Genomic DNA, 22,621 nt, shown 5'->3' with positions numbered 1-22,621 from the left:
ATACGAACTTATACCTAGAGAACTCCAAAGACTCAACCACAAGACTCCTGGAAGTGATCAAAAAATATAGCAATGTCTCAGGATATAAAATCAATGTCCACAAATCAGTAGCCTTTGTATATGTCAATAACAGCCAACATGAGAAGCTAATCAAGGACCCAAAACAACATGATATTGGGACAAAAGTAGAGACATTGATGTTTGGAACTGAATAGAAAACCGTGAGATGAAACTAACATCTTACAGTCACCTGATCTTTGACAAACTAAAGAAGCATATACACTGGGGAGAAGAATCCCTATTCAATACATGGTGTTGGGAGAACTGGATAACCACATGTAAAAGATAGAAAGTGGACCCATACCCCTCATCACTTACAGAAACTGATTCCACATGGATAAAAGATTTAAATCTAAAACATGAAACAATAAAAATCCTTCAAGAAAGTGTGGGGAAAACACTTGAAGATATCAGCTTGGGGAAAGATTTTATGAAGAAGACTTCTGTGGCACTTGCAACAACAAAAATATGCAAATGGGACTTAATTAAACTGAAAAGCTTCTGTACAGCTAAGAAAATAACAACCAAAGCAAACAGACAACCTTCAGAATGGGAAAAGATATTTGCATATTATGAATGGGACAAAAGCTTCATAACTAAGATCTACAGAGAACTCAATTTAATCAATAAAAAAACCCAACAACCCATGTATCACTGGGTAAGAGACATGAATAGAACCTTCTCTAAACAAGACAGACGAATGGCTAACAAACCTATGAAAAATGCCTATAGTCCCTAATCATCAGAGAAATGCAAATCAAAACTATCCTGAGATATGACCTAACCCCAGTAAGAACGCCCCACATCACAAAGTCTCAAAGTTGCTGATGCTGGCGTGGATGAGGAGAGAAGGGAACACTTCTACACTGCTCGTGGAACTGCAAATTAATACAACCTGTTTGGAAGGAGGTATGCAGAATCCTCAAAGAACTCAAATTGGACCTCCCCTTTGATCCTGCAATCCCGTTACTAGGATCTAATCAGAAGGAAAAAATCCTTCTTTTAGGACATTTGCATGAGACTGTTTATCAAAGCTCAGTTTACAATTGCTAAAACATGAAAACAGCCTAATGCCCAGCAACCCAGGAATGGATTAACAAACTGTGGTATATGCACACCATGGAACAGTATTCAGCCACTAAAAAAGATGGAGACTATACATCTTTTGTATTAACCTACATGGAGGTGGAACACATTCTTCTTAGTAAAGCATCATGAGAATGGAGAAGCAAGGATCCTATGGGCTCAATTCTCATATGAAGGCAGTAGATGAGCTAATATAAGGGGCAAGGGAGTTAAGGGAATGAGCACGCCGGGAGAGAAGAGGGGGGAGAAGGGTGGAGGTCACAGAGTATGGCACACGTCTTAGGGGTGGGACACAATTATCAGAGGAACTTTATCTCACAAATGCAGTCAGTGCAACCTAATTCTTTGTACTCACAATGAATCCCAAACAAGAAGAGAATAAAATAATAAAAAATAATGTATGAAACATTATAATGTAGACAATATAATGTATGGGAATAAAAGGAGGAAATGATTGGTTCCTGGATTTGCAAATACTGAATTGACTTGTCAAGGATGTACGTGTGTGTGCGTGCACGCTCAGCGCAGGTCCTAAAAGTGTTTGTACAATTTACTGTTCACTAACTTCAGAAAAGCGGTGCTCTCAATTTCCCCCAGGATTCCTTGACTATATATTTATATATGTTTATTTTAAACTTCTATTAGTTTTGTGGATGTTGACTAGTGACCTATTAGTTTTAGTTATTGAGTCAGCCCCTTTGGTGGGAAACAGAAAAGGTCGACTTTAAAACAAAAAGTTTCCACTTCAAGTTTCATAAAACTAAGTAAGTGTGAAAAAACTTGAGCTTTGATATCTGGGTTAGCGTAAGGCAGCGGTTCTCAAACTGTGGGTCGCGACCCACAGGAACTACATGAAAGGGTCGCATTAGGAAGGTTGAGAACCACTGGTGTAAGGAAAAAGCATTCCGTAGATGACATGGATGTGAGGATAAGTGTGATGCTGAGAGTATGAATGACTGGGAAGAAGCAGAAATTCCAGGCAGTATTTCAGACTTCCAAGGTCTAACTCAAGGGCTCTGCATGGCAACAGGGGATTCCAGTAAAATTCGAATTACTAATGAAAAAAGAGAAAATTTCACTGACACAAAGATATGATCCAAAGACGAGTAAAGTTGCAAACTCTCGGTAGCAGAGGGCAGAGGGTCCCAGTGGGTCTAGGAGAGGTGGAGAGATCTGCTGGGGTGAGGGTGGGAGCAGGGGATTGGCCACAGCCACCACCTGTTGTCACCTCCTCACCTAAAACCCTCTGTGAGTCTCCTCTGTGATGTTAGCGGTGATGCAGGCCTGGGACCATATATACCTAAGCCTGGCACCCTCAGCCCTCAGTTGCTTCAGGCAGCGATCTTACTCTGGTAGCAATGGAGACTACTCTCATTTCTATCGATAATGTTCTAGAATTGTGGGAGAGCCTGCTCTCAAGCATGTTCAATCTAGACCCCCAGTTCACCTTTCTGGGGGTCTTGTCATTGAATTTGCTTTACATCATCTACTTACTGATTACATCAGTAATACAAACAACCTGGGACAGTAAAGATGGCAAAAAGGTAAGGAACACCCAAGAGAGATTCTTCATCGCTGTTTCCCATTTCTACCCCCACGTTTCAAAATGAGCTGGTCGGTCTGGAGATTAGGAGACCATGACTCTCATAGAGGACGAGGTGGGGCGGGGCTAGGGGCTCAGGGGGACTAAGGTCCCACCTCAGGTTCACAGGCGGCCTGTCTGGGTGTAGTGGAAGGTTCCAGGATAAAATCCCAAATACAGTGAGGTTGTGGTCCTGGGTTGGCACACTTAGAGAGCGTGGGTTCTCTGAAGGAGAACAGGCTCCTCACACTTGATGGAGAGTCACAGAACCAGGGCAGGTGTCACTCGACCAAGCTTTCCTTCATGGAGAGCAAGGTCCAGAGCTTCCAAGCTCTGTCCCCAGGATACAGGGCCTCTCCTGAGGGAGCAGATGTGACTGTTGATTCTGACTGTGTCCTCCTTGAGCACAGGACTTCTGAGAACATCAGGTGGGGATTTCACACACACAATCCTCCTTTGAGTTTTCCAAAGAAGGACAAATTGGAAATATTTTATCACTTTTAAAAACTGACAGAAGGAAGGAATATTCTATCCATTAAAAAGAAGAATCCCATAACTTGTGGATAAAGAGTGCCTGCACTTCCTAGACAGCGGAGTGAGAGGACTGGGTCCCAGCCTCTTACTCCTTTTTTGTTCCCAGCCTCAGGGAAAAGCCCAGAAGATAGGGAGTGGTGGAAGGAGAAGAGGTAAGGAAGGTTCTGCCGACTGACCTGAGCTCTCCAAGGGGGAGCCTTCCTGTTCCTTCCGTGAGGTCCCAGGTCCTGATCTCTGAGGAAGTCACTTGCTAGATACAGTCTCTCTGGGAAGAGGGCCCTCAGAGGGGGCGCTCCCGGGAAGACAACGTGACCCGAGACACTTCTCAGTGTCCCTGCTCTGCTCACTGTGGCCCTGGGTGTTACCCAGTAGGTGACCATGAGAGGTGGTGAGGGGGGAGCCCCCTAGGCTGGAGTCAGAATCCTGTGTCCTGACTCTGGGTAAGTCCTCCGACATCCCAGGAGCTCAGCTTCCTCTCCGAGGTAACCCCTGCTGCTGCCCCTGCTGCACCTGCTGGGTTTGAACATCCCGTGGGATAATGAGCGTGAAAGTCCTTTTTAAATGAGGCCACACCCACACGTGAACCTTGTTAAGGTTACCGTTGACTTTTGACCTTGTCTGCTGGTTTGCGGGCTATCAGAGCTTAGTACCCCAAGGGTCTCCCATGAAGGGACTCCTGTGATCCTGACACTTCCTCCTTCCTCACCTGTCGCCCCGTCTCCTGGTTTCCCAGGTCGGAGAAGGTGCCCAAGAGTAGTAGAGGAGGAGAAGGCCATGATTTCCATTCTGACGAGGTGATTAATCTCCCCCTCTCTTTCCTGGTCCCTTTTCAAAGCATGTCTATGCACGTCAGGGATTCAGGGAACCCTGCCAGGGTCATGGGAGGGGGCAGCCATGGGAACAGGTAAGTGCATTGTGGAGTCATGGGAGGGGGCAAGGTGGGGGTGCAGGCTTCAGGTGGCCTCAGCCTGGCTAGGCCAGCAGGCCCTCCTTCCCGAGTTCTAGTCCCCGTCTCACTTTTGTACCTCCCGTCTTCTGTAGGCCCTGGGCAGAGGACGATGACTTGATGAATTTTCGGAAAGTACTGTGCCCAGACCCGCTCTGTGACGTGTGTGACAGGGCAATGTTCGATGTCATGAAGGTGCTATTCCGGCAGCGGCTGGACGATGATGCCTCCTCTGGAGCACCTTCGGATTCTCCAGGTTCTGAGACGGAGTCATCAGGCACTTGGTCCTCAGCCCGCTCAGCAAGCCCTCCAGGAATCTCCCGACCAGCCCATGTGCTGGAGCCCACTCCGCCTCCTACCTCCATTCTCTCACCTAACCTGAAGACCCCCCCAGACCTCCCCTCCTTTCCGCAACCGGCCCCTTGCCTTTCCCCTCTCCCACCACCTCAGAGCACCCCCCACCCGAAGGCCATTCATTCCTTCACCAAAAGGGCACCCTCCTGTTAACTGATAATACTGTGTGACCCCTTTGATCTCACTGTGCCAGGAGCTATGTGTATCCACAGCTTCCTGATTGCTCAATTAAAATACATTTGGCTTAAAGTAGTGGTGACCACCATTGAAACTCAAGAGTTTTGTCAACATCCAAAACTGGGCCTCAGTTTCTCCTGGAGGATCACAGTGTGCCACGTGTATTACCAAATGAAATGGTGATTTAGAATCTATTTTTATAGAATTGTGATAATTTCTTAGAATTTCCTTTCAAATATACTTTATATATATGAAATAAAAATCCCCATCTCTATGAATATATTTGTTAATAAATGCCCAAACTTTTCCTCCTGAGTTACATATCTATCTGCTTATCTTACTATATTTTTTGGTGTGGAAACTGAGAGTAATGGGGCAAGTGTAAAGTCAAAAAGATTCTGGACATAGACATACTTCCCTAAATATTTTTCGCTGAGTAAAGGAAATAACTAATCAAACTTTGCTGTTCCGTGTGCATTGGCTTGAGTTCGGGAGCAAATTGTTTTGGATTAGAACTATATGATGTACACATTCCCATAAACAAATATTAGTTTATTTATAAATCAGTGGATAGAATTTACACAAGCATAGATTTGTATGCAATTGTACACATACTTTTTAACAACTGACTTAATCCTATTGCAAAGAATACTTACAATTCATTAAGGTTATTTATTTAGCTCCTATTACACACATTCAACATATAGGAGTAAACAAGATCAGATATATTTTTTTCCCTTCATGGAGATTAAATTTTAGTGGAGTAAAAAAGAAAAGAAAAATTACCCGTAATTCCCCTCCTCTGAAAGAACATGCTAAATATTTCAGTGCGTTTCCTTCCAGTGTATTTTGAGTATGGTGTGTGTGCGCATAACACAGCTGGAATCATGCTCTGTGTACGGTTCTGAATTCTTATTTTCTCCTTTAGCTTTTTATCTTGAATCTAACCTTAAGCTATTTAACATTCTGCAAAAACATTCTTTTTAATGGCCATTACTAGTAAGTCATTATTTATTTACCTTTAAATTGTTTTTATTTTTCTTTAAATTATCATTATTATTATTATTATTATTTGCAGACTTTGGCCAGGGCCGGGCTTGAACCCACCATACCGAGGATATGGGGCTGGTGCCCTATTCCTTGAGCCACAGGTGTCGCCCTCTTCAAATTATTTTTAATTACAACACGATGAAGAATAGTTTTCTCCATAAATAGGTATTTAGACCTTGATTATTGCACTAAGATACAGTCTTAGAAATGAAATGAATGGTTAGAAAAGAACGTGTTGTTGAGGAGAGAGAGTGATTGGCAGAATTCACCTGACGTGCACCTTCTGTGCAGGTATTCAGCATGCCCCTTGGGGAAGGACTCAGCTACAACAACAGGAGAATTGCAGGCAGAGAGATGAGCAGGTGTGGAGTATTCAAGAACCACCATGAAGACCTGTGTAGCCGAGGCCAACAGGGACTACCACAGGAGGGAGGTTAGAGTGGGGTGAGAAAGGAGGGTCACATCAGTTGAAACCGAAAGTTGAAAATAAAAGATTAATTTAGCTTAAATTCTGTGAGACGGGCAGGTGCAAAAGTGCCTTGCATAGTACCTGGCATACAAAAGGAGCTTAGGAAATTTTGCTTTTCTTATCTATGCCGTCTTTCTAGCTAATCGCAAAGAAATACACCCCCATGCCCAATGCCCAGTGTAGGAAAGAAGGCCAGTGTCCCAGCAGTGATGTTGTATTAGTCTGCCCTGCAGCTGAACATTGGCGGCAAAGCACTCTCTATAATATGCTATTTGTGACTCCATCCTAACTATAGGCCCACCGCCGCCATGCCCTGCACTGCCCGACTTTATCACTGCACCAGGGCAAGAGCACGGGAGCTTTATTATTTACTTTCTGTATTAGTCTAACAGTTTGTCAGGCATGAAGGAATCTCTGCCGAACCCACAACCTCCTCATCAAAGTGTGGGGAAGGCATGGAGGGTGGAAATGAGAAGCAGGGAGGGGAGAATAAGAGGCTGTGTGGTACAGCTCTTCCCAGAAACTCTACTTTTTACTGGATTCCACCGGTTCAAGGAAGATGCCAATACGTGTTACTGGCATGTTAAGTGAACAGCCATGAACACCCACCCACCCGGCATTTCCTAAATCACTAATTTATTGGATGAATCAATGCCTTACTATAGAGTCTACTTTAACTAGTCAGTATAAGATTTACAACTAAAGAAGAGTGCAACCTTGGTTTCTAGAAAACAAATGTCAGATACAGAGGGGAAAATCCAAGGAACTGCAGAAACCCGGGACAAGGATTCTCTTCAGCTCAGTAGCACCATCTACTGGTGATCATGGGCCCTGCAGCCCAGGACGCACCTGCCTCTCCTTGGCCGTGATGATCGCCTCATTCTCCTTCGACACCAGGACACAGGTGCTGTAGGAGGACTGGAGCATGTTGATCACCTATTGTGCCCAGAGTTCCACAAAGACCACACTGCCAAACAAGCCAAATTTACAGCAGAGTCCTTTGATTTTTTTTATATGTTTTCTTTGCAGTTTTGGCTGGGGCCGGGCTTGAACCGGCCACCCCCCATATATGGGACCAGTGCCCTACTCCTTGAGCCATAGGCGCCACCAAGCACAGTCTTTTATTGAAGAACCAGCCAGCGACTGCCTCAGTGTCCTAACATAGGGCTTCTGAGCGAAGTCACGAGTGCTTTACGGGTTGGGTTTCTAAGGCCTGGCCTTCATCCTGGTTGGCATGCAGGCTGTCCAGGTGCATCCAGGTAGGATAGCAAGCAAGCACTGTACAGAAGCAGAATTTTGCAGTTAGTTAGCTATACATCATACACCCCGTATACATCTTAGTTTCACACATCTTTGTCTCGGTATTTTCTCCACCTAGTTTTGTTTAAAGGTCAGTACAGGGACAGTCAGTTCGTTTCCCAGGGAGTTAGCCAAGCAAGAAACTGGGAGTGAACTAGAAGCAAACTAGTACTTTGTCATTTATCTTAGGGGCGAGCTAGATTTATTTCATTTCTTTTCTGAAAACTTGCAGTCTGGAAATTTGCCAGGAGTTAACCGGTACTTTTCCATTATAGTCTAGGTCTGACACTTTTCTGCTTTCTGCTTTAGCCGAGGCCCACTTAGGCCTAACACACCAGGACACTGGATAACACGTCCAGTTTCTTCACTTCGTCTCCCGTCACGTTCACGCTCCCTGCGATTCCATACCTAAGACGACAAAAGGCTGAATGAAGTCCCGAAGGGAGTCAGTCCTAACTCCAGCAAAGAAGCCCTGCTGCCGAGACCCCTGCTGAGCCTCGCTCCCTCCGTGTCTCTGGAGTCTCTGAATTACAGGTGCCGAAGACAGGCTGCATCTGTCAGTGTGGCTCTCAACCTTACTCCTTTTCAGGCCAGGAATTTGTCGTATTACCTTAATCTCCTGACGTGATAAACCAGAATCCAGCCTGACCAAGTACGACCCACACCCAGCGCTGGGAGGAGAGGATGGGAGACCTCATAAAATCAGGCACATCATCTAAAAGCAAAGGACCGGGTCTTTGCAGCACTGGGTTTCAAGTCTTTGTAGTTCTCCCCACAGAGGGTCCCGCCGGCTTGAGGTAAAAATCAACCTGCGGTCACCTGGTGTTACTGGAACTGAGCAGGAAACTCGAGGGCAGACTTATTTCCTTTGCTACTTCACAATCCTCCCAAGCAATAGAAGGAGCGCTACGGTGAAAGTTCTGTCTGCAGGATTTGTGGCTTAGAGCATGAATGGCAGAGGCTTCCTGTTTCCACCCCCGCCCACTCAGGATGTTCTCCACCCAGCCTGGGAGGGACGGTCCTTCTGAAATGCAGCCACACGCCTCCTAGTCCACCCAGAGGCGAAGCCCAATCCCCACCTGAACATCAGGTCTCAGCGCACAAGTTCTGTTTCTATGTAGGCATGGCCTTCTGTCCCTCTCCTGCCCACTGAGCAGGCCACCCTCAGCCTCCAAACTCACCAGGAACACACCTGCATTATGACCACCTGCTCACTGGCTTTGCAGTCCTACCAGGGACTCTCTTCCCTCTGAGAGCCACGTGGTTGTCACCTCCCTCAAGTCTTGAGTCAAGGATCACTTCTCAGTGAGGCCTTCCCTGGCCATCTGTCCAAAGTGGCAGCTCCCAATCCCAAAACTCTTTCTTGATTTATTTTCTCCTAAGCCCAGGGCTGTCTGCTCACCATTAGCTTTCCCCACTCTGCCTCCTTGCCCTTCAGGAAGCTTCCCTGTCCCCCCTGCACACATCCCCCACACACCAACCCTCCCTGTCATCCCTCCACGGTGTCCCATGGTCCTCATGGAACATCTTTCCTACTGGATTGTTTGCTTGCTGAGGGCAGTAATGTCCTTCCAATTTTGTTTCCACAGTGTGCTGAGGAATGGAGGTGCTCAATATATGTTCACTGAATTAGGAAGAAAGGATGGCAAGGAAGTAATCTCCTTTTCCTCCTTATGTTAATACCCTTTATTTGATGAAGGAAGTTCCAGGGGTTCTAACAGATAGCCAGGATTGAGAACCCAGGATCTACTTTAAGCTGGGGACAAACTCATTTTCCATCCTCTCTTCTGAATGGGCGTCCCCCACCTAGTGTATCCCAAGCCCCAAGCTAGGGCATGGGCAGGAAAGTGCTCTCCAGCCCACAGGACATCTTTGAGCATTTTACCTGGCGCTAACGCTTCCTGACAGTTTCTAAACAGATTGTTCTACCATCTGCAGGTGAAGAAGCCACGGAGAGGCTTCTGGGACGGCAGGTGCCGCCACTCCCTTCTTCCCACAGTCAGGGGAGGAGGAAGAAAGGCAGACTCTCTGGGAACTTTTCATCTGCATTCATCAAGCCTCTGCCTAGAAACGTCTTCCCACACAGAGGAAGCACAGGAGTGAGGGGCTCAGGTCCCTTCAAGAGGACAGTGGCAGAGTGTGTGACTATTTCAGTCTCTGAGCAGAAAAGCCTGGCTTCTTTGGGACAGAGGCCACCTTTAAGCTGTCTGAGAAGTAATTCTACAATCCTTTATTATTATTTTTTATTTCAGGTTAATGTGAGGGTACAAACAACCAAATCATAACATTTGAACTTGTTAGTTAGAGTCCCTCTTGTTCACGGTCCTTTTTAAAATAATCTGAGCATCTTGGTAGAAAGGAAGAATTTCCAGCCAATGGGCTTCTCTTGCTGCCACTCTGGATGCCTGTGACAGGTGCAGGGGCAGGAAGCCTCTGAATGAGCAGAACAGGGCTCCTACCTCAGCAGCCCAGAAACAGCGGGAGCCTGGCGTCCTCGGGCTGCGCCTGCCCCCTGGTGGCCAATCGTGGCGTCAACCACCAGGAGAATTTCCCAGGGCTGGGCTTGGAACCGGGGTAGTGACCAGCAGTCACTCCGCATTTGTTTCGGGGCCAGGAGATGTCGAAATCATCATCGTAGGGATTTACTCCCTCTGGCAACAACCCTAAGGGCTATGGACTATTAGAAATCTCTGCATTTTACAATGGGGAAACTGAGTCTTAGAAAGACTAAATCACAGCCTATGACCACAAGGTGGGAAATACCAAGTTAGATGAGCATGTTAATCACCCACTTCCTAAGACAGCAGTTCTCAACCTGTGGTTTGCGACCCCTTTGGGGATCGAACGACCCTTTCACAGGGGTCACCCAAGACCATTCTGCATATTGGATGTTTACATTACAATTCATAACAGTAGCAAAATTACGGTTATGAAGTAGCAACAAAAATAATTTTATGGTTGGGGGTCACCACAACATGAGGAACTGTATTAAAGAGTCACAGCATTAGGAAGGTTGAGAACACTGTCCTAAGGTCACTTCATTTGAACACTCACTTACCACGAAGTCAGGGTTCTGTGGCAGATGAGTAAGAACCCACCGCAGCAGCTGCTGCTTACCAGAGTCCCGCACAGAGGAGGAGCCTGGTGGTCTGAGAGAATGATCCTGAGATGTGGCTCAGGACTCCATGCTAAGGATAGCAGGGCTGTGTACAGGAAGAGGCAAAGGCTGTCTGGTGTCACTCAGCAGGGCCACCACCTGACAGGAGCCGGACAGGGCACCAGGCTGTACCTCCCACTCAGGAAAGCCCTTGAATGCAGAGCGTGGCCATGACTGTCAAAGGAGGTGGTGATAGGACGTAGCCACCCACAGACAGGACAGAGAGTGAGCATAGAGCGTGTCTAATGTGGCCCCAGGACTGGGTCACCAATCCTTATATACAGGAAGTCTGTGAGGATCTTATGATAAGTACAACTTGTGATGTAATGCTATCACTTTTTTGTGTTAAAAACACTACATTGTTCAGAATAAATATTTTGAATTAATAAACTTTTTTAACTCTTCATTTTGACTCTCCCCTCCACCCCCAAATATGGGTCCCTTCAATTCCCACCTCCACTGGAATTACTACAAAGAAAGTGGAAGCCTAAAGACTTAAACTGGATATTTGGCTGCTTGACCTCATTCTATGCTTGGATGAAGCACCAAAGAGAAACAAGTGGAAAAACCCTCTGCACTCCCCTCCCAGACCCAGCACCCCTCAAGCTTCCCACACCCCAAGTGGAGATGAAAATAAAGAGTCATAAAAAGCAATTCATGTAACCAGAACAGTTGGATCCCTGTAATACTCTGGAATATAAAAGAAAAAAAACAGAGCCACAAAGCAGAACACTCCCCTGGATGATGGGAGAGGAGAGCAGGATGGGCCCGGCCAAGTGTACTATTTTATGAATGATTTCTAGCTCTTGACCTGTTGGCAAGTTCATGGCAATAAAACGCTCATATCTACCAAAGACATAAAGAGATGTTTCAAGTCTCCCCTCTGCTTCTTTGTGCCAGTGGAAATCTCCCTATGCAAATACAAGACATGGGAATTCAATATATGCTCTAATGCAGCAAGCCACTGTACTTGTTGTGAGAATGAGTAGTAACTGGAAAAACTATATGTAAATGTATTTCTATAATATGTGCCTTGAAATATTTTATTTCTTTCTTGAAACAAGTCAAAACACAAGATGGCAATTTAAAATGGGGTACATAAGGCCATAAGCTTTGGAGTCTGTTTCTTGCCCAAGCACCTTCAGTTTCCACATCTCAGCCTGGCACGAGGGTCCTCTGTGCACCTGCCCGCACCTGCTCCCCAGGACTCACATGTTGGCCAGGCCGGCCTTGCGCACAGCCGAGGAGATGGCTTTGATGGCTGTCAGTATGGAGTTCAGCAGCTGGGTGAGCTCCCCGGTCCCTTTGGCCTGACGCCCTTTTTCCATAACATAGCGGGTCAGCGTGAGCATGTCCGTTTCAAAGGGGCTTCTGTCCGTCATTGTGGCTGGTACTGCTTCAAATCCTTCCTTTCTTTCTGTAGGAAACCTTATTTACCTCCAAGGGCTGTGGCTCCACAGCACGGAAGCTAATAATAAAAAAAAAACCCTGTGCTGGCCGCACCGGGACCTTTAAGGAAAAGGGGCCCAACCCACGTGGCTGTAAGAACTGGACAAGCCCTCAAGGATCTCTCTGATCTCATGCCAGAGCACCGCAGCCCTCTGTAAACAGAGCGGGGCTGCCCAGAAACACGGATGGATTTTCTGTTGAGGAGACACTAAGAAGCGCCATTAGGTAAAAAGTGAGAAATGCAGCTGATAAAAAGATTCATAAAACCCTTTCATTCCAGGGCTCAGAAGGATTCTTCCCATATACAGACAGCAGAGCCTGAGTCTCCCGGGTGTAGCTGGCACACTGGCAGGTGTCTTATCTGGGGCATAGGTCACACAGTCGCATAATGGCAAGCCTGGGATCTCTTTAGCCAGGGTTCTTTCAAATAAGTCTGGAAAGGATGTTTCTTATCTCCAGGTGGATATTCATAGTTAGTAGATATCGAAATCCAGAAGAAACTATCATATTCCCAGCATAGTGCCGAGCAGCAGGGCTATTTTATCAGTTTCTCGGGATGTGTGTCTTTATATGTTTAATTTCCTGAGGAGCCGCTACACTGTTTCCACAGGGGCTGCACCAGCAATGATGAGGGTCCCAATGACTCTATACTCATTTTTTATAATAGCTGTGGCCTAGAGTCCCATTTCCCTAATGATTTGTGACTTTATCTTTTTCATATATGTATTGGCCATTCCAGAAGTTCTTTTGATGGTGTTCTGTAAGCATATCTGTTCACAATAGATCGGAAATGATACGGACAAACCAGTGAGTGCCTCGGCACAGACTGCGGAGAGCTGCTGGGTGCTGATCACTCTGTGGTGTAAGGAACCAGCAGAGGGTGATTTGGGGAGCTGGGGAGCAGTGCTGGCCAGTGCCATCTATAAGCAGCCTGCTGTGCCCACACAGAGTCTGAGGGAAGACCAGCTGTTTCTACCACCTTCCAGCCCAGCCTGACGCCGGCACGGCTGTCATAACCTGTAACTCCTTTGCAGCTATTTGTAAATGTTAGAAGTTTGAGTTACCAACATGATCTAAAATTGCCACTGGTGGCCTTTCAGCAAATGCCAGAGTTCTTCAGGGCACATGAGAGGGCGGCTATGGTAACAGCCCAGAGGAAAAGAGAACAACATCTGCCTTGTGGTTATTTCAGCACCGGTAATACATCAGTGACCACAAAGCTACCACTGGCCTTGCTGGGCTTAGGGAAATGTCCTCACAGGCATCTAAATAATAAAGACAAAACAGATGCAGTGCAGACTTAAGGAAGTCTTAGAGCAGGTCACAGGGCAAGATCTTCCACCTAAAGACTAGGATCTCGAGAGTGACTTTAGAGTATTAGCTGAGGGACTGTTTGTCAGCAAAACTCCACTGAGATGCTCCATCCCTGCCCTCTCATGGAATCTCAACATACACTTTTTCACGGAGCCTCCACATTCCTGCACACAGCACGGCACATGTCACTGGGCATCTGCTGACCTCCTGATCCCCATCGCAGAGAAAACGCACCTGCCTATAAGAGGAAAACTCCAGGGCACATTGGTCTTATATGCCCTGGTCTCTGGCTACAGCTGATTGGACCAAGGATAGACACTTGGCACAAGCTGAGCCTATTACATTTTTTTTTCCCCACAGATATAACATGAGACAAGATGCATCCATGAATAGGATGATGCAGGAACTCGGGAGATGTACCCTTGGGGCTGGGAAAGCAGTGAGTACTAGATTTCATGAGATCCCCCTGAAGCTTTCCAATACATTCCCTTTCTGATTCACCTGGAATGAGAGGGTTTCTATTACTACAGTGAAAATGGCCTTGACTACAACAATAGGTATTACAATTAACATGTCACAAATGGAGTGGTGCCTATGGCTCAGTGTGTAGGGCGCTGGCCCCATTTACCGAGAGTGGTGGGTTCGAACCTGGCCCTGGCCAAACTGCAAAAAATAGCTGGGCATTGTGGTGGATGCCTATAGTCCCAGCTACTCGGGAGGCTGAGGCAAGAGAATCACCTAAGCCCAGGAGTTGGAGGTTACTGTGAGCTGTGACACCATGGTACTCTACCAAGGGCGATAAAGTGAAACTCTTTCTCTAAAAAAAAAAAAAGAAAGAAAAGAAAACACGTCACAAATGAAGAAACAGAGGCTCAGAGAGATTTTATAAATGTTGCCAAGCTCAGTCTATCCTAGTCAGGACAGCCCAGGTTATGCTGCAGTAACAAGTAAGTCTGAAATCCCAGTCCCTGGGTACAGGGAAGGTTTGCTTCTCCTCCCCATCCCAGGCTGAGGTCAAGAGGGTGGTGGCTTAGCCTCTAGGTTCCTGCCCTATTGTGACCCTGTCATTGAAATGCACAGCTTCACAGATGGCATGGTGGGAAGAGGACGCAGGACTGGGGCTGGAAGTCAGCTTAGAAGGTCTGTAGACGTCATTTCCACCCACACCCCGCTGACCAAAACCCATGGCCCTCACTTAATGCAAGAGAGGCTGGGAAGGTCGTCTTCCTGTGGGTCCAGGAAAAGAAACCAGTGTGGCTGGTCTTTACCAGATACCCATAACTGGGCAGGGGCAGAGGTGGGACCTTGCCTCAGGCCATCCTGACCCCAGTGCCAGGTCAGCATTGGTGCCAGATGCCCGCTTGGCAGCTTTCCAGGACTCCCTGAGGGCAGAAGGTGCCACTCTCCACTCATTACCATCTCTGCCCTCACCACCCAGCTCTGCAAGCCACCGGGATATCTGTACCTCAGTGGCAGTAACTCAGTGGCAGCACCTCAGTCCTTCAGGGAAACCAGAAGTAGCATCTCAGTGAAAGGGTAGGACCATCTTGTGTTTAATCCTTTAGATCTGATCACCAGCCCATGCCTATGCAGGACCCATTTGATGAGAACAGCCGTGTGAAGGAAGAGATGTCATCTGTGCTCTGATGCATGTGACACCTGAATTACATCCCTCAGTTGCATGATTAGCAACTGTTTCCTAGGGCTGCCACAACAAGGTATCGCAAACTGGATGGCTAAAAACAAGAAAAATGTATTCTCACATGGTTCCAGAGGATAAAAGTTCAAAATCAAGGTGCCAATAGGGCCACACTCCCTCTGCAGGCTTTAGAAAAGAGTCCTTCCTAGCCTCTTCCAACTACTGGTGGCTACTCCTTGGTTTCCTTGGCTTGTGGCCCCATCACTCCAGTCTCTGCCTCTATCCTCATGTGCCCTTCTGTTGTGTGTGTTTCTTATGAGGACATATCATTGGATTTAGGACCCACCCTAACCTAGGTAATCTAGGATGATTTCATCTCTACTCTCTAAACTACTTACATCTGCAAAGACCCTTTTCCCCAATCAGGTCATATTCATAGGCCCCAGGGACCTGGATGTGGACATCTCCTTTCAGGGGATACCATTCAACCCCCCTATGGGCATCTTGAAATTACTCCCAATTCTGAAGGTAAGGACCAGGGCACAGTCACTCTGGGGACTTGGACTCCATGTTGCTTGAGGAGGGGCATGAGCTGTGCCTCCCCTGCATGTGGGGCAGAGCCAGGGCTGCTGGTCACTTCAAGTCAAACTGGAGGATTCTTCCTTAGCTTTTGCCAAAGGGCACCAAGCAGCAACACACCAGTGTGGAGAAACAAACTTCTCGGTTGCTTTGCTTTGACCTAGAATTTGATTTGAAGCCCCACTGTGTTCTTAATTTGGAAGGTGAGGGGTACAGAGCCCCTAAGAGCAAAACGCACAGCTGCAGGTGGTGGAGGGAATGTGGGGCCTCTTCACAAATCCAGCTCATACTGGTGCTGAAAAACTAGCAAAATCCCACTAGCCAGCCCCAGCTTGGCCAGAGGACACTGCTCTCCTCTGTGATTTGAGGCAAAGTAGGAAGGACCACCCACCTTTTAGGAGCAGTGTGACAATGGGCCCCATTCCTGCTGCGTTCCTGCCATGTCTCTATGTGACATTCAGTGGGTGTAATGCCCTCACCTTCATCTGTCCAAGTGTGGCAGCCAAGACACTCCAAGGTCAAGTCCAACTGAGATTCTAAGGACCATCCGAGGAGAACTGCTGTCAGTGCTGCTGTTCTCTGGGTCTGTGTCTCTCTCAGAGAAAGAGAAAGCCTTGCACGTGTCAGCAGAATGCAGACAAGCGGCAGTTGAAAGCTCTGTGCTAAATGAACCAACAGCTCAATCCAAAGACACCAGACAGAACACACAAAGGCAGAGGAAATGGGTCTTTGGTATTTTGCCCGGTTTCATCCTGACACCAGAATGGGTGTTGTTTCCCTCCAGTGATCTCAGTGATAGGAAAAGGCTCCCAGACTCTGCCATGTCTCCCTCAGCTCTTTCAGAGCCGAAGGCCAGCTGAGCTACAGGAAGGTTAAGAATCAAAGGGTGCTCTGTGAGTCAGAGGACTTTCCAGAGAGGGCCTCCTGCAGCTGGAGTGGGGGAGATACTGACCCAGTGCTCAAGATCAAACTGTTGCCTTCTGGAAAAACATGGAATGAATGGGGAGCATTTGCAGAAAAAGAGGCAGCCTTTACAGAGATACCTGTTTTCAGTTCCCAAGTGGTACATTTTAAAATCTAGAGCTCATAAAAGGCCACATTTTCTATCAGTGTCTACATCTGTTATAAAATGTGCCATAATCTTGGACTCTGGTCCACAAAGAACCAAGTTAGCTGAGGGAGAAACTGTTTCATAGAGAGCTTAGTGAGCTGTTGATTGTGACAAATTGTTATTTTCTTAAATCCTGTTCTTTTGATGACTCCTTTCCCTTATGATAACTAGATCTCAAAAATTATTAGGCTTTAAATCACCTTAGAAGGTCTGTAGACGTCATTACCACCCACACCCCGCTGACCAAAAGAGGGTACCAATGTAAACCTTCACTTGTGACTCGTATGATTATGCACAGGGGCCATCACTGAGCTACTAGCGCTCCCCTTTCTAGGCGGACACAGACAGCCTGGGCAGGGTAGCTCTGCCCAGCGGGACTGGAGTGGGACGACACGTGGGAGAAGCAACACGTTAGCTCAGGTTCCCATGGCCTGGGGTCCTAGCGCAGCTCTGCCACTCACCGGCTGGAGGCCTGGCGCCCATTGCTTCACCTCTCAGTCCTCCGTCTCGTCATTTAGAAAATGGGTTCTTCACAGTATCTAATCCATAAGGTTACTGTGAGGATTACACGAGCTATCTAAGGGTAGACACATGCGTGAGCTGTTATCATCACCACCATTAGACACAAAGCAATGAAGACCTTTTCCTAAAAGGAAGACCGTGTTTATTTCTCCTCCATTTGCTCAGGATACATCTTGCCCACCAGCGACATCATCCAGACAGCATTTTGCTATGTAGCACCAGGCATTACACGGCATTTGAGGGTGAAAGCAGCCACGCTTTTTATTTCTGCTCTCTAGGGACGCAGGATGTGCTGCCACAACAGGGGAGGGCGACGTGAGACGAAAGGTCCGAGTGGAGGACACTCCTTCCGGAATGGGCGCAGCTGGCCCCTCACTTGGCAGAGTGCTGTTTGTAAACCTCCAGGAACTCCTGCACGTCGTCAGGGGACCCCAAGATCACCGGCGCCCTCTGGTGGATGTCAGTGGGAACGATGTCTAGCACAGCCTCCTTCCCAGTGGTAGCCATGCCCCCCGCCTTCTCCATGACGAAGGCCATGGGGTTACACTCATACAGCAGTCTCAGCTGGAAAGCAAGACCAGAGCAGCCGCTGCATACCGGAGGTATTACATAGAGAGGGGACTTGTTCTGTAGCAAAGTAGTGCAGAGCTGGTGGGAGTAACCCATAGTCCCTTTTCCCTACTATGAGGTTATGAAAGTTCCCTCCCAGCCCGGGTTACATCTGAAAGGAAACAGCCTTTGAGTTAAGTTCAGCCATTCATCAGGCCAGAACCCGCAGCAGATTACCTGATGCAAATTCGAGACAGACCACCTGGATGCAGGACAGAATGACATTTTGGCAGAACTGATGAGTCCCTTCTCTTTATAGCATGGAAACTGGACTTAATGAGTGACTGCGTGTGTGTTTTGGATGGAGTTTAGCCTATTCTAAAAGCATCAGAAAAATCCATGGTAGTGTCTGGCTGCAGACATCTGGAGGGCAGACTGGCTCCTCCAAACAGTGTAATATTGTGTGCAGCCCTGTGTGCATTCCCTTTACAACTCTCCTAAGGCCCGAGGGCTGGAATTTTGTATGCTATACATCTTGGCAGTTACGTTAAATATTAACTTTTTACCGTGATGCATTTTCATACAGCCGTCCTACTGAGCGACAGCTTTTTGCAGGTGTTTCCTGACTCTGTTTTCATGTAGGTGTCATGGCCAGATTGGAAAAACTGGAAGGAATAAAGGAGGAGCCTTAATATTTGTGTTCAGGAACAATGTTTGGAGGCACTGAGAAAAGTGCTGGAAGGCAGGCTAATCTGGTAGGCTGGGTGCGTGAGGTGGCTGCGGCAGAAGCAGCATTCTAGGTAGGTAAGGGTGCCTTTAGCAGACTGGACCCCATGTGCAGCAAACAGCTCTCACCATATCCAAGTATGTAGATGTCTAACTATCTTAAGGAGAGTACAGGACTGTCTGTGTCAGCTCTTGCCACTTTCTCTTGGCAGGAGAAAAGCCAAATGATAAAGTCAACCAGACGAATGAGTGTATGGCAATGAGAAATTTCCTTCTCTCATGTTTAAAAAAAGAAAGGTGAAAATAAACTAGACACAGTACTCAGGGGGCACACTGCCACCCTGGGGGGAGGAGAGCAGGTGCTTCTTACCCAGTGTGAGACAGCAGGGCCCACCCTGGGGACACTGTCAGCCTTGGGGCTATGTGGTCAGTGGTAACAGCTCACCTGAAAGCTATAGGTTTACCCAGAGATTCCTTCCTTCCCTAAAAGGGATCATTTCCCAAGTAGCAAATGTCAACCCATTAGTCATTTCTATTTTATGCTTTTTGAAAGCAACCAAAGAGGACTCCTATTTGGGATACGTATTGGATTCGCTGCCTTGGAAATGAGACTGGGCTACTTTGTTTCCCTTTGTGAGTGGAATTCACTTTGCCCAAGCCAAGCCAAGTATCCACTGGAAGCTCTCTGGATGTTTAGTCCCCCTCCTGAGTGTTAATTCTCTTTCCCATAGCACTGGAAGGACTCTCATGAGACTGTTTTTATGTTTAGTTGGTATCGCATAACTTTACCTTTAATCTAGAAAAGAATATGCCACCAACATCCTTAGCAACTTACTAGAGCTTAACAGCTACCATAACCTTTCTTTCTTCCTAAATCAAATCCCTCAGGCTGGAAATGCAATCTGCTGCTTGTAAGTCACTCTCCAGGCCATGGGCTTACCTTTCCATTGGGGCTCTTCTTGTTAGCTGGGTACAGAAAGATCCCGCCATAGACCAGAGTGCGGTGAACATCGGCCACCATGGAACCCACGTACCGGGCGCCATAGGCAGCTGAGTTATCCTGCAAAGTTAAGAACAGCAGTGACCATAGTTGCAGAAAATAAAGAAAGCGAGTTCCCTTTGTGTCCCTTGTGTGTGTTTGATTCTCTGGCCATTCACTGGGCACCTTCTGACGTGTGATGCAGAAAGTAGGACAATGGAAACAGTTCACGAGAGGTCACATCACCCACTTAGAAGCCCTAAGGAGAGTGTGGTTAACTCTGGCTCTGGGCTCAGGGCAGGCCTCACAAAAATTATGCCAGTTAGTAGCACTGTAAAGGTCAAGAAGGATTTCTGCCAACCTAGGGAGAGGACACCACTCAAGCCAAGCCTTAGCAACATGGAGAGGGGAGTGCTGTTGTCACCAGACCTGGCAGAGGGGCCTGTAGGACTAGAGAGAGTGTATGCAGAGTGGGGAAGGGAGAAGAATCCAGGGAAAGTTAAAGGAGATGACTCAGCTGGAGAAAGAGCTCGGGGCCAGCTCTCAAGACTTCCAACATCATGTGAACAACAGGAAAACAGTAGGTGCCTCCAGGATTTAAGAAAGGGTATGACAGGACTTTATCTAACAAATGCAACCAGTGTAACCTAATTTTTTGTACCATCAATGAATCCCAAACAATAAAAAAAATTTAAAAAAGAAAGGGTATGACATCAGCCATTCCCATGCACAGCCAGCTCTATAATCAGCCATTTCTCCTCTTTATTGTCACTAATTTGTACCCTCCTTAGACAGATACTAAGATGGACATTCTCATTCTTGAGATGACTGGTAAAAGCCATCTTGGACTCTAGGCCAAGAGGGACAGGTACTGCATGGCTGGTGCCGGAGTAGGTGGAACTTTGTACCACCTGGGACCAGGGGCCTGTGCAGAGGAAAATGCCTCATTGCCCTTCAGTCATTCATCTGGTTGACTTTATCATTCAGATTTTCTTCTGCCAAGAGAAAGTTGCAAGACCTGACACAGACTGTCCCATTTTGACATCTTAGGACAAGAATTCCAGCCCCCGGTACGTAGATGAGAACTTAATCCCAGGCTTGGTGCTGATGCAAATCCAACCCACTTCCATCCCTCTTTTCTTTCACGTCAAAGGTGAATCATCAATCAATGGGTTTTTCACATAACTCAAGAGGCCCAAGTGAGAACCCTTAATCCCAGGGTCCCTTCTCCCCTCAGAGGACACCCCCTTTCTCCAGAGCTGCCCCTGATACCAGATGTCTGGACACTGCCTCAGCCCCACCCTAGACCCCTCACTTACTGGGGGGAACTTTTTCCTCTTGATATACTCAGTGACAGCTGGGTCAAAGTCCTTGGCGTAGCCCTCGTTAAGGCTGTAGATGTTACCTTTCTTTTTGATCTTCACATTCTTGTCCACCAAAATGAACTCTCCGATGGCCTTTAGAGACACAGAGGGAAGGTCAGGGGATGAGGAGCTGTCTCCCCCAGGCAAGGACACAGGCACATTTCACTGTTCTAGGCTGAGGACATGGCCTCCGGCCCCAGTCACACCTCACCCAGGGGCATGAGTGACTTCTGCCAAATTCTCCAGGAATTGCAAATAGGGGAGGGAGAGAGAAAGTGGTGAGAACAGGTGACAAGGAGATGGAGGGGCAGGAGGAGAGGATGCTGCAGAAGCCGTCGGTGATAAGAGACTTTGACTTTGCAAGTGATTTCAGTAAATCAAGGAAGAAACCACGCAGAAATAGGGGGGTCAGAGATGTGCATAGCAGCAAAGCCAAGAGAATAAGGACTGTGCCCAGAGCGATGGAGGGTGTGAGTGCCGGTACGAAAATAGAACACGAGTTGGTCCGGACAGCAGGTGGCTGTGGGAGAGACCCGTGATTGCAGGACCAGCCTCCGAGTGACACCGGAACTCAGGGCTGTTCTCCACTTTCCGTTTCTCTCCTGAGGCAAGTGTTCCCATCTGTGCGCGGCCATAGAACCAAGTAGAACCCTGAGTTTGGGTCCCAGCAGGTTTAGCTTCAGACCTACGCTCAGTGACAGGCACAGTTTGCTGGGCGCCCCTCCCCCCCCACCCCGAGGGAGCCCCAGCGCTAAGCACGTGCCTTTGGGGTCTGTGTTCTCCAAAAGAAGTTAAGACTGGGGGAAAAGTGCTAAGTGACTACTGCTGGTCTGGATTAAGGACTGTGCTTTACCATTTCAGTAGATTTTGGGGGTTCATATGTTTTTGCTACAGGGGTGAAATGTAAATTGCTGGCCTGGATTAAGGACTGTTCTTTACAGTACATTTCATTTCAGTAGATTTTGTGGGTCCACGTGTTTTTGCTACAGGGGTGAAATGTAAACTGCTGAAATGATATCTTCCACGGCACCTGGTGGACTGGACTAAGGAGTCTCGTGGGTCCCTATGTGTCACTGGTAAGAGGTCCAGAGAGGCTCCGGAGTGTGAGAGGTCAGAACGGGGGCCCAGCCACACCTCCCTCGCCCTTTATTCCCACGGCCCAGGCTGGTTCCTGCCCATATGGGCTATGCCAAAACCAGAAAGAAGCCATCTCACAATGCGGGCTGGTGCAGAGCCCGGGCAGCTGTCCAGACGCCCAGTCTCGGTACCCAGACCTAGTGTCCCAGGTGCAAAGGAGAGAAGCCCCCTGCAAATGGAGTGGAGAAGTAACAGCTCTTTGCAAGTTAAAGCCCTCTGGAGATGCAAGTACAGCTGTGGTGGCAGTTTCAGCAGAAACCATCAGCCTGTCCTTGCAGCCCAAACAAAGACGAAACCCTTGGCCTCTCCCAGCAGCAGCAAGCAGGGGGTGCCGATCGGACCCCAGCAGGCCTCCACTGCTCTCGGAGGGCAAAGACGACCAAACACATGGAAACTTACTCCCGAGATACCACCTGCGATCTGTAAACCAGAAGAGATTTCATTTCCCCCACATATTCATTAACTAAAGGTAGCAGAGAAAGCACCCGAAGAATGTCTGGGGTGGCAGGAAATGCCTGGCCAGGCACAAATCAGCAAA

The 22,621-nt window shown here is 47.6% G+C and overlaps 2 protein-coding genes across 2 annotated transcripts in view; both read right to left on the bottom strand.

The window, feature by feature from the left end:
- The window catches only part of FBP2 (fructose-bisphosphatase 2), a 196,390-nt gene extending 184,213 nt beyond the window's left edge, over positions 1-12,177 (bottom strand). Inside the window, exons 1-3 of the mRNA XM_003783008.3 lie at positions 11,927-12,177; positions 7,893-7,965; positions 7,108-7,194 (exon numbers count right to left, since the gene is read on the bottom strand). Of these exons, the coding sequence (XP_003783056.1) occupies positions 7,108-7,194; positions 7,893-7,965; positions 11,927-12,096 (330 nt within the window). The 5' untranslated portion in view covers positions 12,097-12,177. The remainder of the gene's footprint in view (positions 1-7,107; positions 7,195-7,892; positions 7,966-11,926) is intronic.
- Positions 12,178-17,447: 5,270 nt separating this feature from the next.
- The window catches only part of FBP1 (fructose-bisphosphatase 1), a 25,155-nt gene continuing 19,981 nt past the window's right edge, over positions 17,448-22,621 (bottom strand). Inside the window, exons 5-7 of the mRNA XM_003783007.3 lie at positions 20,902-21,039; positions 19,544-19,663; positions 17,448-17,892 (exon numbers count right to left, since the gene is read on the bottom strand). Coding sequence (XP_003783055.1) covers positions 17,701-17,892; positions 19,544-19,663; positions 20,902-21,039 — 450 coding nt within the window. The 3' untranslated portion in view covers positions 17,448-17,700. The remainder of the gene's footprint in view (positions 17,893-19,543; positions 19,664-20,901; positions 21,040-22,621) is intronic.

Source organism: Otolemur garnettii, unplaced genomic scaffold, assembly GCF_000181295.1.
Source record: "Otolemur garnettii isolate 467f Iridium unplaced genomic scaffold, OtoGar3 scaffold00006, whole genome shotgun sequence".
Lineage (NCBI taxonomy): Eukaryota > Metazoa > Chordata > Mammalia > Primates > Galagidae > Otolemur > Otolemur garnettii.
The sequence above is the reverse complement of the archived record's forward strand: the minus strand, read 5'-3'. Positions and strand labels throughout refer to the sequence as shown.